The sequence below is a fragment of the Equus quagga genome, chromosome 15, assembly GCF_021613505.1.
Source record: "Equus quagga isolate Etosha38 chromosome 15, UCLA_HA_Equagga_1.0, whole genome shotgun sequence".
NCBI classification, from domain to species: Eukaryota; Metazoa; Chordata; class Mammalia; order Perissodactyla; family Equidae; genus Equus; species Equus quagga.
In genome coordinates this window covers 79259565-79276846 of record NC_060281.1, presented here as the reverse complement: position 1 = coordinate 79276846, position 17282 = coordinate 79259565, and the positions used below count along the sequence as shown (strand labels likewise).

The 17282-nt window shown below is 45.6% G+C and overlaps 1 protein-coding gene across 6 annotated transcripts in view; it reads left to right on the top strand.

The window, feature by feature from the left end:
• Positions 1 to 17282, top strand: part of CIT (citron rho-interacting serine/threonine kinase) — a 156192-nt gene that overhangs the window by 55963 nt on the left and 82947 nt on the right. For all 6 annotated transcript variants that reach the window (XM_046640859.1, XM_046640861.1, XM_046640860.1 and 3 more), the window contains 2 exons: positions 100 to 283; positions 17088 to 17193. In XM_046640859.1, the coding sequence (XP_046496815.1) occupies positions 100 to 283; positions 17088 to 17193 (290 nt within the window). The remainder of the gene's footprint in view (positions 1 to 99; positions 284 to 17087; positions 17194 to 17282) is intronic.

Below are 17282 nucleotides of genomic sequence, written 5' to 3'. Positions count from 1 at the left end.
TGCCTTCGCGAACGCGGAAGGAGTAAGACGATTTTCTCCGCAACAGTGTTGAACCCGTCTGAATTTACCACCCCCCCCTTCTTGTTTTTCTTTAACCAGCTCCTCCCCCGTTCGTTCCCACCCTCAAGTCTGATGATGACACCTCCAATTTTGATGAACCAGAGAAGAATTCGTGGGTTTCATCCTCTCCGTGCCAGCTGAGCCCCTCAGGTTTCTCGGGCGAAGAACTGCCGTTTGTGGGGTTTTCGTATAGCAAGGCACTGGGGATTCTTGGTAGATCTGAGTAAGTGAAAATTTGACTTTCTAAGGGGACCTGCATTGATGCAAGGCAGGGAGCCCAAAGGTGGTGGTGGGGGGGTGGGGGGAGTGCGGTGGAGGGAAGCTATTAATCAGCCTGCGTTTGGAAAGCAGTTTACCTGTTTGGGCTTTGGTCGGGTAGACTGTGAATATTCTCATTTTGCTGTGTTTAAGGTACCTCTTCCCGTCCGTAGCATCGTAATTGTCAATTGGGTACTTCGGCTTAGTTTTTCAGTCTTCGCTCTTCTTTAGAGGGGAGGAGATACTGGGAGATAACGAGCAGTGCAGATCTTGGGTGGAAGGAGAAATGTGCAGTGTTAAGATGAGCTGTCCATCTATTTACCCATCTGTGTATCCATCTTTTTCTCAGATGAGTGGATGGGGGATGCTATCTTAGCTGTATTTAAAGATTCCTAAAAACCATCTCTCACAAGCTAAAGGTTTCCCGATGGGTTTAGCTGCGCTGCAAGTGGCTGTGCCGGAGCTCTAACAGATAGATGGTGCTCGGCTCCGCTCGAAGTCTGCTGCAAGATCAGGGATCTGAGCTGGCAGAGCACTGGTGGCCGGAGGAAGCCCCGTTACCGAGAGCTACTGGGAGGGGAGCGTGATGCAGCCGAGCCATTGATTCACAGAAACTGGGCTTCACAGCGAAAAAAACCCAAACAAACCAGGAGACCAGAAAATGGAAGTATAGATATCACTGTAAACCTCTTGACCTGATAGGTCCTTCTCCATTCTTGAAAAAGCTAAGGAAAAATGCATTAACATAGCACTTGGGACTGGAGGGTCCTGGCTTCCAGCCTCCTGGAATTTCTCTAAAATGCAGTCGCCTCTGTGGGTGTGAGCTCAGTGTCTTGCTTCATTCTCATGATCTGATGACATTCTGCCTTCAGAGGCGCAAGTTCCCCGGAAGGTCTTGGATGCTGTGTTATTCCCCCCGTGCCCTGGCTTTCCCACCTGGAGGCTCTTGGGGTACTGCTGGGTAATTAGTTGCTGCCCACTTAGGAGATGAGCAGAATTTGATTTTCTCCTTGGCAGCATTCATTCTGGATTTATCGTGCTTGCAGCTTAGATATCGATTTGAAGGGATGTCATGTTGGTTCTTGGATGGTGTCTCCCCATGGGTGCTATTTTGACAGTAGTGTTCCTGAAAAGATTTCAGACAATTGTGGGGAATGGGGCATTTGACATGAAATAGGGTTATGGGCTGTGATTGACTTTGAGAGAGATTTTTGTGTTGAAAGATGTTGAGGTGGTCCTTCTTTTCTCCCTCTCTGGGGGCTGGGTTTAAAATTTGGGGTTGGATTTTGGTAGTGTTGGCTCTTTCTGGCTAATTTGCTCTGCAACCCCAAAGCAATCTAGATGACAGGAGGAAGGCAGAAAGCTAACTAGCTGTTGAATGTTCCATCGGATGGATTTGAAATGGCCCAGCAGGGCTGGGAGGTTTTACACTGGCGCTGAAGAGCAGGGCAGAAGTGGCGGCCTGATGTTAAAGATGCGTGGTTAGTGGGCAGCGTAACCTTGACATACACGGCACAGTGAAGGTCACAAATCGAACTGGAAGGAGGTGTGTGGAGAGTTCTAGTTCTGGCTAGTAGTAGGCTGGCCCAATCAGAATGAAAGCTTGCTTGGGGTGCTCATCGATCTGAAAGCCAAGGAGGACTTGAGAGAATTAGATTTCAGGGGCAAAGGCAGAATGATGTGGGGGATCTTAGGCATTGCAATTAATCTGAGGCTGTGTGTGATTAATTGCTTATTTTTCAGGAAGACTGTAATTGCATCTTTCTGCTTCTCACAGAAAGCTCACTTAAGGGAGCTCTCCGACAGGGGCATCTCAGTGTTAAGGCCCAGGCACTCGATACATATTTGTTGATTTAATTTACTCGTGGTCCTTTCCTCTGGATTGTGTTTATATTGCTTACTGTATTTGAAGATACGCTATTTCACCTTTGCTAGTTCAAAACATATCTCTAGAGCATAAAATGAGCTTCAGTTCATGCCCCAACAGAATGCTTAATAAGATTCTCATAAAAAAAAAGTCCATGCAAACAAAACTGTATTTCTTATCTGGAAGATGGAATGGGAGAATTTCTGTCTTTGAGGGAACTTTAATGCCTTTTCCACGGCAATTTGGGGTTGGAATCAGAAAGATTTTCTTTCATCCTATGTTTTAATGTGATCTTGTTGTTGGATTTGACTCTTCTGCCATGGGCAGCCCTACGGGTGACACCTACAGCATCAATTTTAGAAATTCACTCCACCTGTTGGATGTAGGTGACTCTGGATGTATTAGATTATCATCAGTTGGAAATTCAATAAAAGAGATGCAGTGATGAAATTACTTAGAAGTCCCTGCAGTTTTGTTGCTATATAGTTACAAAATTCATCTGGAGGTGGGGGAAGGCATTTTCTGGGGGTACCACTGTTGCCACCAGGGACTTGGTGTTTCTTCCTGAGCTGCGCTCTCTCCCCTCCCTGTTTTCAGCATCACAGGTTTTTATTTACACCCGTTGATTACCTGTGCTGTTACTCACTCTTCACACCATGGAGGAAATTGCAGATGCTGCTGTACTGAGCTGGGTAAATTGACCCCAGATCTGTTACCAGTAAGTTGAATGAAATGTTCAGAGATGGAGATGAATGAACGAGGAATTCTCGTGGAGACTCTGGCAGTGAAATTGATTTTAATTGTTGTGATCGCTCATCACTTTTTAGGATCCTTTTTTGGGACCCCAGACTGTTTCTAAGCCAACCACTGAATGCATCATTATTTTGGGTTTAACAAGAATCCTGATCTCAGCATTCTATGTTTGAGGCATAGTGGGAGTTCCTGGCAGCTTGAGTTGGAGGGAGCAGGAAAGAGTCTACAGAACTAGTTTTGCTTGTCTTTGCAGTGGGATTATGGTGAAGTTAGTGTTAGAGAATGAGTGAGTATCTATCTGGTGCGTCTTTGCCTTTTTAACCAGTGATAACCCAAACCAGATCCCCAAGCTCTGAATGCCCGGGTGTTCCTCTGAGCCTCTGTGCTTGAATTTTACAATAGTAGGGTAGTAACAGAAATCAGTGTCTTAAAGTTTTAAAAATAAAATGGATCCCAGCTCTCTTCCCTCCCCTGTCAGCATGGGGTATATTTCTTTAGGTCCTTTCTCCTTCCTCCTAGATCTGAGGTACTCTCTCATTTAAGCTCTTACTGAAACAACGCATTTCTGCAAACTTTCAGTATAAACTCCAGAAGGAAAAAACTAGTTGGTTTATATTTTCTATTAGTTTTACCCATGCTGGTTTTACGGTTTTGGAGAACTTGGGAATGAGACTGAAGTCTGTGGGATGACAGTGTCTGAATAGGCAGTTTTTACGAAGGGGTCTCGCTCTTCCTTTTAACTCAAGGCTCTTTCCTTTCCTTTCGGCTGAATGTAGAAATTTCATTTTGGAACCAGTCCTTCAAACACTGTGGAGGAATGAAGAACGGCTGCCACCATTGCCTTCCCAGATTTTTAGAGAACCAGTTTCTGCTGCCTCCTCTTTGCTCTGTTGGGCCTTCTTTGCATGTCAGTTTCCTCAACTGCAAAGCGGGGTAATAATGATACCTGCTTCTTAGGGCTGCTGGGGGCATTATATGAAATATATGAAGCACTTGGTCTAGTACCTGGCACGCGGAAAAGTCTCATTAAATATTCACTATTATTTTTGTTGTTACTAATCCGCTCGTCTATATATGCATAGTGTCCTACCTTTTATGCCAAGACGTTATGGAAAGAACTCAGCAATAATTAAATAGTCCAAAATCGTGCCAGACCAGAAACCCCGCTTCCCAAGCCCTGGGAATTTTCTGCTAGAGAAGCTTAAACATCCTGATGAACCGCAAGTTAATATGCAGTTGCCAAATACTTGTAGGTAAAAGGTGGTTATTGGAGTGGAGTGGATTAGGGGACAGAATTAGAAGACCCAGTCCCAGAATGGGTTCCTTTCCATCAAGTTGAACAAGTCAAAGCATATACGTGTGAAACAATTCAGAGGACACAGAACAACTGTCTTTGCTGCAAAATATCACGGTACAAATGGGATGTTTAACAGCCTCAGGAGAGTCAGGAGAGAGAGGCCAAATCCAATGCGGGGGACACTTAATGGGTAATGCCAGCTCACAGTTCTTGCCAAATTACGGTGATGATCTTCATTGGAATGTCTGTCTGTTTCCCCAAGTTGACTGAGGTCTCAAGGGCAGGGCTGGGTCTGATTCATCCTGGTTTTCCTGGAGCACGGGACATGGAGACCCTGAGTAAATATGTGTGTTGAGACTGAGCTTATCAGCATAGTAATGGAAGGTAAAATGTTTGGCTTGACCATTTAAAAGAATGATTTGGATGAGTGGAGAGGAATGTAGAGAGAATTTCGGGTGGGTAGAGTGATAACAGCTCATGCTCACCGAGCACCAACTCTGGACCAGGCTCTGTTCCAAGTACTTCACATAGGTTAACTCATTTAAACTGCACGACAGCCCACGAGGAAGGTACTATCATCGTACCTATTTTACACGTGAGGAAATTGAGGCACAGAGAGATAAACAACTTGCCCAAGGTCACGCAGCTCTGAGTGGCTCACGTGGGACTTGACCCCAGGCAGGGTGGCTCCAGAGTCTCTTTGCCACTGGGCTGTCCTGTCAAGCATAAATGCCACAGACAGAAATTAGGAAATTTGTGTGGTGTCTCCAGGTTCACGTGCTTGTGAGAAGTGGAAGCCCGTTGTGGGGAATGACAAGCAATGGGGTTGGGGCAGGGTGAGACGAGAGCTGACAGGCAGTCTAAATGCTGGGTTTTGTTTTCAATCTCTGCAAGTTTATTGAGTAGCTAGACTGTGTAGCTCTTGGATTTTTCTGATTTCTTCCTCTTCTCATTTAGAGAGTCTTACCTGGTGTGTGTGTGTATACATAAACACACGCATATATACTCTCTCCCCGAGGGTTCTTATCTGCGTGAGTGTAAGCTTGACGAAGACAGGGAATGCATTGACCTTGCTTCCCACCGTGTCTTCAGGCTGATCACATGCAGGTTGCTCGATAAGCATTTGGTGAATCGATCCATATCATTTTTATGGCTGCAGCTCTCAATTTGTTGATGACTCCATGATGCGTGTCTATTCAAATCTGTGTTTTGTACTTGCAGCTGCCTCCTGTCATCTATCCTGGGATGGCTTGTTCCAGTGGAAAACAGCCTAGATGCTCCAATCAGTCCCACTTCCTTTTTACTGAAATACTTGGGAATATGGAGGATGTTCCCTTAAAAATTGTATTCCTTTCCCACACCCAGCCTAAGGCTGTTTGTCATTGTGTGAACTCCCGCCAGATCCCTGGTGCAAAGAGCCTCATCTGTGTTTTGAGTTTTTAAAATAGTGAGCAACAGGAACAGGATTTGCTCTGGTACATGGAGTTATGTATGTATCCCCTGTACTTCTCAAATGAGTTAAAAAACTTTAACTCCTGCCCCTGGTTCCTGCCCTCAGGGGCCCTGTGTTGATTCCATTCCACCATTTTCTGGACCAGATGTTAAACGTTCACCTCTGTATTGCCTTGGGTTCTCTCCTTTCGCTCATTCAATTTCTTCTTTCTCTTAGTCCAGCACATCTTGTTCTCCTTGCCTTACTTGATTCTCTATTTAGACTGTGCATGCTTGCTTTGCAGGCCTGGCAGGACCATTCCACCGCCTTCTCATTTGTCTTAAAGATACCTTGAGGAAATCTAATCCAAACGATCCTAGCCCAGTCTTGAAGATGAGGCTCCAAAATATCCGTCAAGTGCGTTTTTTTGCTGGCCTACACACACTAATTTGCATGGTTGCCTCGGATCTCTTAAGAAGACAGTAATTGACTAAATAGTGCTATATGTTCCCAAGCTCTGCGCCAGTTTGGCAGCTCTTCCTTCGCCTAAGTGAATTTCTCTCAGTTCTCTCTGTTTTACTTGTCTTTTGTCGCCTGCCCTCTCACCTTCGTTTCTCTGATGGACTCCCTGAGAGAATAACTTATACTCAAGGCCTTTTTTTTTTTTAAAGATTTTATTTTTCCTTTTTCTCCCCAAAGCCCCCTGGTACATAGTTGTATATTCTATTTGTAGGTCCTTCTAGTTGTGGCATGTGGGATGCCGCCTCATCATGGCTTGATGAGTGATGCCATGTCTGTGCCCAGGATCTGAACCGGCAAAATCCTGGGCCGCCGAAGCGGAGAGCGTGAACCCAACCACTCGGCCATGGGCCTGGCCCCTCAAGGCCTCTCTTTCAACCTCTGCAACTCCATGGAAATTGGTTTCAGAAGCCACTGATTCCACCCAATCACCAAATCCAGTGATTTCCACCTTGTCACGTGATACCATTAATTGCCACACGATATTATCAATGACCACATTTGTCTTGAAACGTTCTTTCTTCTCTTCCACCTTATGGAAACCTGGTGTTCCTCCTCCGTCTGTGACTGCCATTCTCACTCTGTTGTGGCTATCATCTTCTGCTTCAGGCCCTTGAAATGTTGCACCATCCGCTGAAGTACCCTCCTCTGTTCTCTTTTAGGCTGTTCTTGATGATCTCATTCATTTCCTTGACATTCACTCTCTCCCATGGCCTTCCTCTCGGCACGCCCTGTGTTCGCTATTGCCAGGATGTTCTACCCGTTTCTCACCATCCCTGACCTCTGTTCCTCCCAACACAGACAGACTCACTCACTCAGTAAGCCACTTGGTTTTACTTTTGGCTTCCTCATTTCCTTTAAGAAGCTACCACTTTACCTACTCTTCTGGGCAAGAAAATTGAGTCATCTTAAACTCTTTTCCCCCTCCCCACCATCCCGTGCATTGCTAAGTCCTCTAAGTTGTGCCTCTAGGATGATATTTGCATCTATGCTTATCTTCTGTCCTCACTGCCACCCCTCATTGACTTTTGCTTGGACTATTGCAGTAGCCTCCTAACTGATTCCTCTGTGTCCAGTTTTCCTGGCTCTAATCCATTCTCCACAGAGGGTGGAATTTTTCCAAAGCACAGGCTGGATGATGTCATTCTCTTGCTCAGACCTTCAACAGCATCAGAGTGTGCACAGAATTAACAGCCGCTCCTGAACTTGGTATTCAAGCCTGTTCTGCCGAGACCCCAGCCTGCCTTTTTAGTCATACCTCCTTCTCGTCCCCTGTGTTTGGCCAAGCTGTTCATCACCTATTGTGAACAGAGACCATGTCCTACCTTTTGCCTGAAACAGCGCCTTGTCCCTGGCAAGCCTTCAATGAACATTTGTCAAATTGAATTAGACTGAAGTGCCAATTCCTTCTGCACAGTTTATACAATTGCTAATGGAAGCCCTCCTCTATTGAGTACTTCCTGTGTGCCCAGAGCTAGGCTGAGTTGTTTTCGTGTGTTATCTCATTAAGTCCTCACAATCTCATCATAACTCTATGAGGTAGCTGGTTTATTATCCCCATTTTACAGATGAGGACACTGAGGCTCAGCCAGGTTAAGTTATTTTCCCGAGGTTTTGCAGGTAGTAACAGATCTAAGGCTTAGACCCATAACCGGCTGCCTCCAGGACCTCTGTCCTACCCTGCCTCTAACAGTCGTGACTTTGTAGATTATGCAGTACCGTCGGACTAGCCTATAATAGAGATGAATAATAACAATAAAGGTGAAAGGGCTGGGAATTCACTTTGTACCAGGTACTATTCTAAGTGCTTGACAAGCGTTCTCATGTAATCCCAGCAACAACTCACTGTTTTACAGATAAGGCAACTTATGATCAAGAAGCTTGGGTCACTTCTTAAGTTCATGCACGTTGCACACGCCAGAGGATGGCCACATTTTCCACCTTTTAACTTTAGAGCTGATGAAAGCATTCTTTAATCTTTGGGATGCACTACTGCACATTCATTGAAAGTCCAGTCTTTGGAGTCAGATGGACATGGGTTCAAATCTAGGCTCCACCCCTCACCAGCTGTGTGGAGGAGGCATTTCACTTCTCTCAGCCACAATTCCCTCATCTGTAAAGTTGGGGCTGTTGCAGTGCCTGTCTGCTGGGTTTGTTGTGGGGACACAGAGAGCACGTGGCATCAGTGCCTGGAGCAGAGCGAGTGTTCATGTCATATTTGTTATTGTTATTTAGGGCTGATGATGGGCCTGGGGATGCTTTCCACTCTCCTTTCTTTCCTGCTTCCACTTTATGAAGACATCTCGCTGGTTTTTGCCCATTGAGAGAACCAGGCTCCACGTGGGGTGCCTGACAGATGTCCTAATAGCGCCATCCAATTTTTCACTCTGAATGGAGTCTGTGACGTGTCAGCTAAACCCACATCTTCCAGAAAACACACTCGAGGCTTCTGGTAGGATCTAGTTCCAGTGGGGTCTGGAACTCGGTGCTGGGGAAGGAGGAAGTACACCATGTCCAGCCTAGATGTCCCACACTGCCACGCACCCTCAAGTGGTTGAGTGTCCCCTGGATGGCACAGTGTGTGTCATCATGACCTTGCTGTTCCAGAACCAATGCTGGGCATCTCCTGTGCAAAGGCCAGAAAGCCTTCCTGTGCCAGCAACTTCCTGTTTTGGATCCCTCTGTCCCAGTGTGACCTTTAAACTGAGGCTGCCTGGGGCCCCGAAGCGTTTGGCACACCATTCATTCGTTCATTCACTCAACAAATACGTTGTTCTAGGCCTTGTGGCATGTCTGCAAGACAGATAAGTTCCCTGGCCTCGAGAAGCTAGCATCCTATGGGGGGAGATGGAGGCTATGCAGGTACACAAATAGGAGCGTTTCAGATGGTGGTGAGGGCTCTGAAGAAATCAGAGCTGGGATGAGGAATGACAGAGGATGACCACTTTGGTCCCCGAGGCCGGGACTAACCTGTGGGTGTCCAGTGAACAGAAAGCACGTTGAGGTCACTGGAGCTTCGGGAAGCGTGGGGAACGTGGTCTGAGTTGAGGTCGTCAGGGCATTAGGTTTGGATTTTGCAAGAACTGCGATGGGCAGGGAGCCTTTATAGGATTTTGAGTTGGGGCATGGAATACCTGGTTCTTGTTTTACAAAGGGTCCCTCTGACCGTTGTGTGGTGGATAGTATGGTGATGAGAGTTGGATTCAGGGAGATGAGTTAGGTTACTGCAGCCACTCAGGCAAGAGGTGGATGTATGTCAATGAAGTTAACCCGCGAAGCTAGGTGCTGGCTAAGAGGTGGGGACTTTATTAGAAATTGCATGAGTAGCTATGTGGTTTTTAGTAAATGATTCTTGAGTTACATATTAATCATTCCAAATCTAATGCTCTAACTTGCCTGGAGACCACTGCTGTTTGTGTGTGTGTATGAGTAGGTGGTGTGTGTGGGGTGAGGGGGCCCAAAGCGAGCTAGATTCTGAAACTCTTTAGAAGAGCGATATTTTTGATATCTCCAAGTGTTTGTGATGGACACCACTCTGTATTTTAAATGGGTTTATAAAGTTAGTTCATAAATTTCAGAATGCTCAATCATAAGAGCCAATATATTTTTGGGATATAATGCTGATGAGATTTTTATTTTTTGCACCATGTTACATCTTACAGTTGTGTGTACTTTGAGGGCCGTTGGCCACAACTGAGGTAGGGCCTTCAGCTGAGCTAATTTTGATTCTCTTGTTTTTAGCCTTAAGTAGCTATTCTTTTTTTTTTTTTTTCTTTTGAGGAAGATTAGCCCTGAGCTATCTGCTGCCAATCCTCCTCTTTTCGCTGAGGAAGCCTGGCCCTGAGCTAACATCTGTGCCCATCTTCCTCTACTTTATATGTGGGACGCCTACCACAGCATGGCCTGCCAAGCAGTGCCATGTCTGCACTCGTGATCCAAATTGGTGAACCCTGGGCCGCTGAAGCAGAACGTGGGCATTTAAACACTGCGCCACCGGGCTGGCCCCTAAGTATCTACTCTTGGGTATCTCAAGAATATCTGCGGTTTGTGGTCTGTGTGATCTGTGGCATCTTTTGCAGTCTTGGGGTCCTCTTCCTAAGGGAAGGAATGGGTGTCTTGACGCTTAAGCGTGATCTTAATCATTACAGTAGTGCTTAGTACTCAACACAGTTCCTTGCTTTTAGGATGGAAGTACAGATTGTATTCTCTTTTGATATGCAATGTTCTATTAATAGCTTTATTAGATTTTTTTGAGTTATGTGGATTATTTATAGACTTTGGGGAAACTGCATTTTTATCATTTTTACTTAAAAGTGGAGGTTACATGTGAAGCAAATTTTGGGTCACATCTAACACATTTTCAGAAAACATGTTCTTTATGCTGCAGCAGTAATGACCAAGTCCGACCTTCCATCTGTGTCATGTACCATTACCTCTATTAATACTCTTTGGACCTCTATAATTATAAAGCAGATGTATATATCAGGAAGAGATGTTGATTTCAGAGTAAATTTTTCTAGAAAATAGAAGCTGGAAAAAAAGGAAAACCCAAACTTGGCTTCGTGCTTGGAGAGACAGCACTGCTGTGTGTGGGTGGGTGGCTGCATGCACCCGCTGCTCAGAAGTGCCTTCTCTCTCCATAGGGATAACTGGCTGTGTAGCAGAGATGTGGCCAGGAGGAGTAGGCAAGCAAAGTGTAGGCAGGCTGCATGTTCTTTTATTAGCATCCTCATTGTACTGCATCTCATCGAGCCCAGAGCATGAACCAGCTTGGGCCTCTAAAATCTGTACTTTTTCCTATTTAATTACCCCCCCTGAGCCACCAGACCATGGAGGAAGAGTTGCTCTTGTGTGTGGGTTGAGCTGTTTTTGGGGGTGGCTGTGGACTGACCTGGCATACGGATCTTCTTTGGTACCCAGGCTGTCCTGGGCTCGGGCTCGGAATTGCCCTCCCAGCATTGCACGCAGCCACTCCTGGACAGAAGTTACCTTTCCTCAAGTGGTCCATTTCCCTTCCCTTCATGACCTTGTTCCTCAAAACCTCTGTAGCACTTTTCTTGGGTTTATCCAAGGCTGTCCACCCAGGAAGTTAGCAGATTTGGGATTTGAACCTGTGAGTGTTGGGTTGCAGAGTCCAATTTTGAACCCCCAGCTCCACTGCCCTGCATCCACACCCCAATCATCATAATGTGGTAGGAGGATGTAGAGGCCAGAGGGTAAGCTATTCCTGAACATGAGTGCCATGGAGTAATAATACCCATCTCATAGGATTGTTGGGAGGATTCAATGAGGTAACCTGGAGAGCACCAGGCACAGTGCTTGGTACATACTTAGTCCTCAGTAAATGTGCGTGATTATTGATGATAAAAGGTAGCGGCTTTTGTTCCCTGTCCTACATTGTTACTTCCTTGAGGACAGGAATTGTGTCTTCCTTAACTTTATAGCCTCTGCAGCAGGGTTTCTCAACTTGGCACAACTGACATTTTGGGCTGGATCATTCTTGTGGGAGATTATTTTGTGGATTATAGGATGTTGAGCAGACTCTACTCACTACATGTTAATAGCACTCCCAGTCATGAAAATCAAAAAAGTCTCTAGACATTGCCAAATGTCCCCTGGGCAACCAAATTGTCCCTGATTGAGAACCACTGGTTTGCAGGTGCCTCTCATGGGATCACAGGGCTTTTATATTCTTATATGTGGTGTGTGTGTGTGTGTGTGTGTGTGGGTATGTATGTCTATGTGTATGTATTTCTTTCTCTATCTATCCGTCTAACACACGTGCGCACTCACTTATAGAAGGTTGTCAAAAAACAATAGTTGATGTTTGAGAACAAAGGAAAATTCTTGGAATGCTTTTTAGTTGCCAGGTAGATTCTGTTCCATTCCAGAGTCAACAGGACTTTATGATTACATAGTTTCTCTATTGTTATTCTGTGCCCATCATCCGTAACTTTAGAGTTCCAACCACTTACGGGATTTTTTGCAAACTTTCCTAAAAGCAACAGTAACACCACCTCTTTAAATTATACCACTCTTGATGAAATGGTACTTTTCAGGATGATTTGGGCCTGCAGAATTGCTGCTTGAACAGGACAGGGCTGTATTTGGTAGTAGTCTGGTGGCTCGGAGGCCAGCTTTGGATCAAACCTCTCAAGCTGTGGTTTATGTTATGGTCAATTCTAGATTAATGCAGATGGCAGCAATAATTTGCCATTGCTTTGAAAGTCAGAAGGATGGCCAATGAAAATCCTAGAAAAAGAAAATAAGTTGTGATAATATTTCATAATAACTATTGGGGAAGAATCTGTTCTTTAAAGAAACACATACTGAGAGTTTATCATTGGCTCTGGTGATTGAATTGGCCTAAGTCTCTACATGAAAAGTTAGTAGAATATAAAAATGTTAAGTTGAACCGTATCTCTCTTTAGTATATTTCTTTTATAGAAATTCATGGAAATGGTATATTTTAATTGACTTATTAAAGTTGGGGGATGAGAATAGTCTTTCCTCATTGTCTGAAACCTGTACGTTGTCTTGAAATTCATAGCCCACCATGATTAACTTCAAAATTGTGTTCTACTCAAAGAAAGACCAAAAGGCACCAGTACCAAATGGTGTGGCCAAAATGCCACCTAGAACCAAATGCTGGGGACAGTCTTACCAGACCCTAAATCACCGGTATTTTCTTCTAACTGGTACCACAGTTCTCAATCCTGTCTGTATGTTAGAATCACCTGGGAGCTTAATAAAAATGGTGCTGCCTGGACGCACTCCCAGTCTGTCTGTCTCTGATTTAATTGGTTGGGCCCTGGACATCAGTTTGTGTTTTTTTTAAGACTTTATTATTATTTTTTTAGAGTAGTTTTAGGTTCACAGCAAAATTGAGAGGAAGGTACAGAGATATCCCATATACCCCTTGCCCCCACTATCAACACCCCCACCAAAGTGGGACATTTGTTACAATGGATGAACCTACACTCACATGTCATTATCACCCAAAGTCCATAGTTTACCTTAGGGTTCACTCTTGGTGTTGTGCATTCTTTGGGTTTGGACATTTGTGTAATGACATGTATCTGCATTATAGTATCACATGGGGTATTTTCATTGCCTGACATCCATGTTTGTTTGGGTTTTTTTTCCTGAGGAAGATTTACCCTGAGCTAACGTCTGTTGCCAGTCTTCCTCTATTTTTGTATGTGGGTTGCCGCCACAGCATGGCTGCCAGTGAGTGATGTAGGTCCATGCCTGGGATCTGAACCAGGGCCTCTGAAGTGGAGCCTGCTGAACTTAACCACCAGGCCACGGGGCTGGCCTCTGACATCTGTGTTTTTTAAAAGCTCTCTAGGTTATTCTAATGCTGCTGGGTTGAAGACCAGGGAAGTTCTAGAAAGCTGTGATGGATGACCTTTCCCTCTCTATCCTCCAGCCTCATGCTCCAATCCCATTATTGTCTATGGGATTGTTGCTGTAAGCCAAGTTTAGTCACAGCATTCTTACCATAGCTTTTTTTAGTTGTGATTTTTATTTATTCTAAAAAAAAATGATTTCTTTAGCACCTTTATTCTGAAGAACTCTTAATTACTGTACTTAGAACTTCTAAATGTGAACATTTGTCAAGCATCAAAATAGCAGAATGAAGGAGTTGGACCTTGGGTGACAAGGAGGGCTGTTGCATTGTCTCCTGCAAGTGCCAGCGGATGGGGGCTGCACGTCTCCTCGATTCTGTGCCCATTAATGAGTGACCTAGAAAAGCTTTTTTTTTTTAATGAATAAGGGATCAGTTTTGTATCCATAGCAGCAGACTTTAAACATTAAACACTGCTGGAGCCTGTTCTCCCTGTGTCATCAGGTTTGGGGAGCCACTTCCCACCATCATCATGCACCCCAGTAATGGTTTTTTAAAAGGGTGCTGGCTTTGTGCTTGGGCACAAAGAGCTGTGGCCTCTTTTGTCACCCCTGACTCATGTCAGTGCCTGTGACTTAATGACATATGAGTGACTCTTGATTACTGAAGGACCAAGGACCCCATCTGTGGATTGTCCCTCCCTCCTTGAGTGGTTTGGGCCATCTTCTCTAGCCCACCCACAAGAGTGGAGTTAAGAATGGAGGAAATAGCTGGGGCAGCCCAAGGCTGTGCTGAGCCACCCATTTCATCTCAGATTAAAAAGAAGAAAAAAGTGTGTGTATGTGTGTGTTTTGTCTAGATTTAGGTAGAAAACAGGCAGTGAGAAGTGTAGAAATTGGTTAAAATTTTTAGCCCAAAGTGAGATTTTAAAAAAGATTTATTTCTGGATTTCAATCCCTGTTGCCCATTTCTATGAATAATCAACATTTGTTGTAATGTGAATAATAGCACAGAGCAAATTCAGCCCCCTGAGTTTTCCTATTTCAAGCAACTGTTTTAGGCCTGCAAGGCATTGCTATTGACGCCGTTGCATGGGTAGTGATGATACAAACGACCATGATAATAGTAATAGTTGACGTTTGTTGAATCCTTGTGATGTGCCAGACACTGTGCTGAGGGCTTTACACGGGTTCTCTCATTTAATCCTTGCAAAAGCTCTTTGAAGTAGGTTGAGAATTATCCCCATTTTACAGATGAGGAAACCGAGACTCAGGAGTCACACAGCTAGTGAGTGGCAGAGTCAGATTTTGAGTGGAGCAGTCTGACTCTGGATGTCAACTCACTTGGCTGCCCGATAATGTGTATGTAGGGAGCTGTCACCTGGGTCTGGCAAGCCAGCACTATCACACCAGCCCCCGTCCCTGGGCCAAGAGCCGTGGGGAAGAAGGTGTTCAGAGATGCTGCAGGAAACTGGCCTCTTTTAGGCAGGGAAGTCGTTTGGGGCAGCCGAAAGCACAACTTTCACCTGCTGGTAGGACTTGAATGCTAATTGGCAACCAGCTCCTGCAGCTCCGTTACCAAGGCAACAAAGATGGGGCTGTGGGGCAGTGGTGGGCTCTGCCACATGCCCCTCTGTGTGTAAGAACCTTTGCAGGCTGTGGCTCCAGCCCTGCCCTTCCCTGATCCCAGTGTTCGTGCTCCGGGTGCCAGTCACTGAGGGAAGCTGCCCTGGATGAGGACTGTCGTCTCCACCCATAATTAACTGCTTCTAGGGGTGTGGCAGAGGGTGTGGGTTATATACACATGTGTGGGTAATAGGTCCTTTTTGTGGGGAGAGCATCCTTCTAGCCCACTCTCAGGAGGCCACACTATGGTAGTTTTGTGATATTTTCCTGAGTTATATCAGGTGCATCACATCAGCCTCTTTACCCCAGCTCTCTCTTGAGACCAACAGAAACCATTTATTAACTGGCAGGTTACTTCCTTCAATTTCTTCAACTATAAAATGAGGATAATTGGGGCCAACCCAGTGGTGCAGCGGTTAAGTGCCCACGTTCTGCTTCGGTGGCCTGGGGTTCACTGGTTCGGATTGCGGGTGTGGACATGGCACCGCTTGTCAAGCCATGCTGTGGTAGGCATCCCACATAGAAAGTAGAGGAAGATGGGCACGCATGTTAGCTCAGGGCCAGTCTTCCTCAACAAAAACAGGAGGATTGGCAGCAGATGTTAGCTCAGGGCTGATCTTCCTCAAAAAAAAAAAAAATGAGGATAATAAATCGAATCTGCCTCATAGAGTTGCTGTGGGGAATAAAGAGTTAAAACTTGTCTAGTGTTAGAACAGAACCAAGCATGTAGTCAGTGCTCAATAAACGTATGAGTTTCCCATTGCTGTTATAACAAATTACCACCAATTTAGTGGCTTAAAACGACACAAATTTAGTGTCTTAGAGTCCTGGAGGTCAGAAGTCTGAGATGGTTCTACTGTGTAGACAAGGTGGCACCCTGTGGAGCCTCTAGGACAGCATTGGTTTCCTTGCTTGTCCAGCTTCTAGAGGCCACCCGAATTCCTTGGCTCATGGCCCCTTCACCTTCAAAGCCAGCAGTGTAGCATCTTCAAGTCTCTCTCTGACCCTGACCCTACCTCTGTCATATCTCCCCCCCTCCTCTGTGGACATCTTGGGGGTGGGTCTTTAGCCTTAGCTGTTTTTATAAAATGTAACAGAACCAGCCTGGCTAGCTTAGGGATGGAATAAACAATAATTTCATGGGTATAGGAACTAATAACATTGATTGGGCACTTGCTGTGTTAGCTTTAACCTGCCTCAGGGCTTTTGCATCTCTTATGCCCCCTCTCTGGAGCTTGTTTCCTTCCACAGCTTTGGATGGGCAGCACCTTCTTATCCTTCAGGCCTCAGTTCACATACCACCCCCTCAGAGAAGCCCTCTCTGATCACCCTTGCTTAAAGCAGGCCCCTGATCCATTTCTTCATATCCTGTCGCCCTGTTTCCTTCTTTTGATAGAGGCTACCATCATCTGTAACCTTTTTATTTGTGTGTCTGCCTGATGCCTTCTGTCTGCCCTCTCCGAATGTCAGCTCTAGGAGGGCAGGGACCTTGTCTGTCTTGTTCACTGCTGTTCCAGTGCCTGGAACAGTTTCTGGAACAGAGTGGGTGCACGGTACCTATCTGTAGAGTGAGTTAGTGAATGAAGCCATGCAGGCACAGTGCTGTGCATTAATGCTTACAGGTTCCTGCCTGGTAGGTCCTTTTATCATTCCACCTCATAGATATGGAAAGCGAGGCTCAGAGAGGCTGAATCGTTGCCTCAGGTCAAAGGTGACTGAATTTACAACCCGTTCGGCTTGTTTCCCGGGTTCTTGCTTCTGTCCACTGTGCTGCCTCACGGCCTCGATGTCATTAGAAGCTGTTTGAGCCAGCTCTGTGGACGGCCACAGAACTCTGGCAGGTCCCTCGTCTCTCCCACAGCTTCTGAATGCAGCTTTTCAGGCCCACCTCCTGGCCACCTTGACGCTAATTTTCTTCTGTCCAGGTCTGTTGTGTCAAGTCTGGACTCCCCTGCCAAGACTAGCTCCATGGAAAAGAAACTTCTCATCAAAAGCAAAGAGCTGCAAGACTCCCAGGACAAGTGTCACAAGGTATTTATTTCCAAAGCCGGCCTCCCTCCTTGCTCCAGGATCCTCCCGTCAATATATGCCAAGGGATCCGCCTGGGGCTGCTGCTGGCG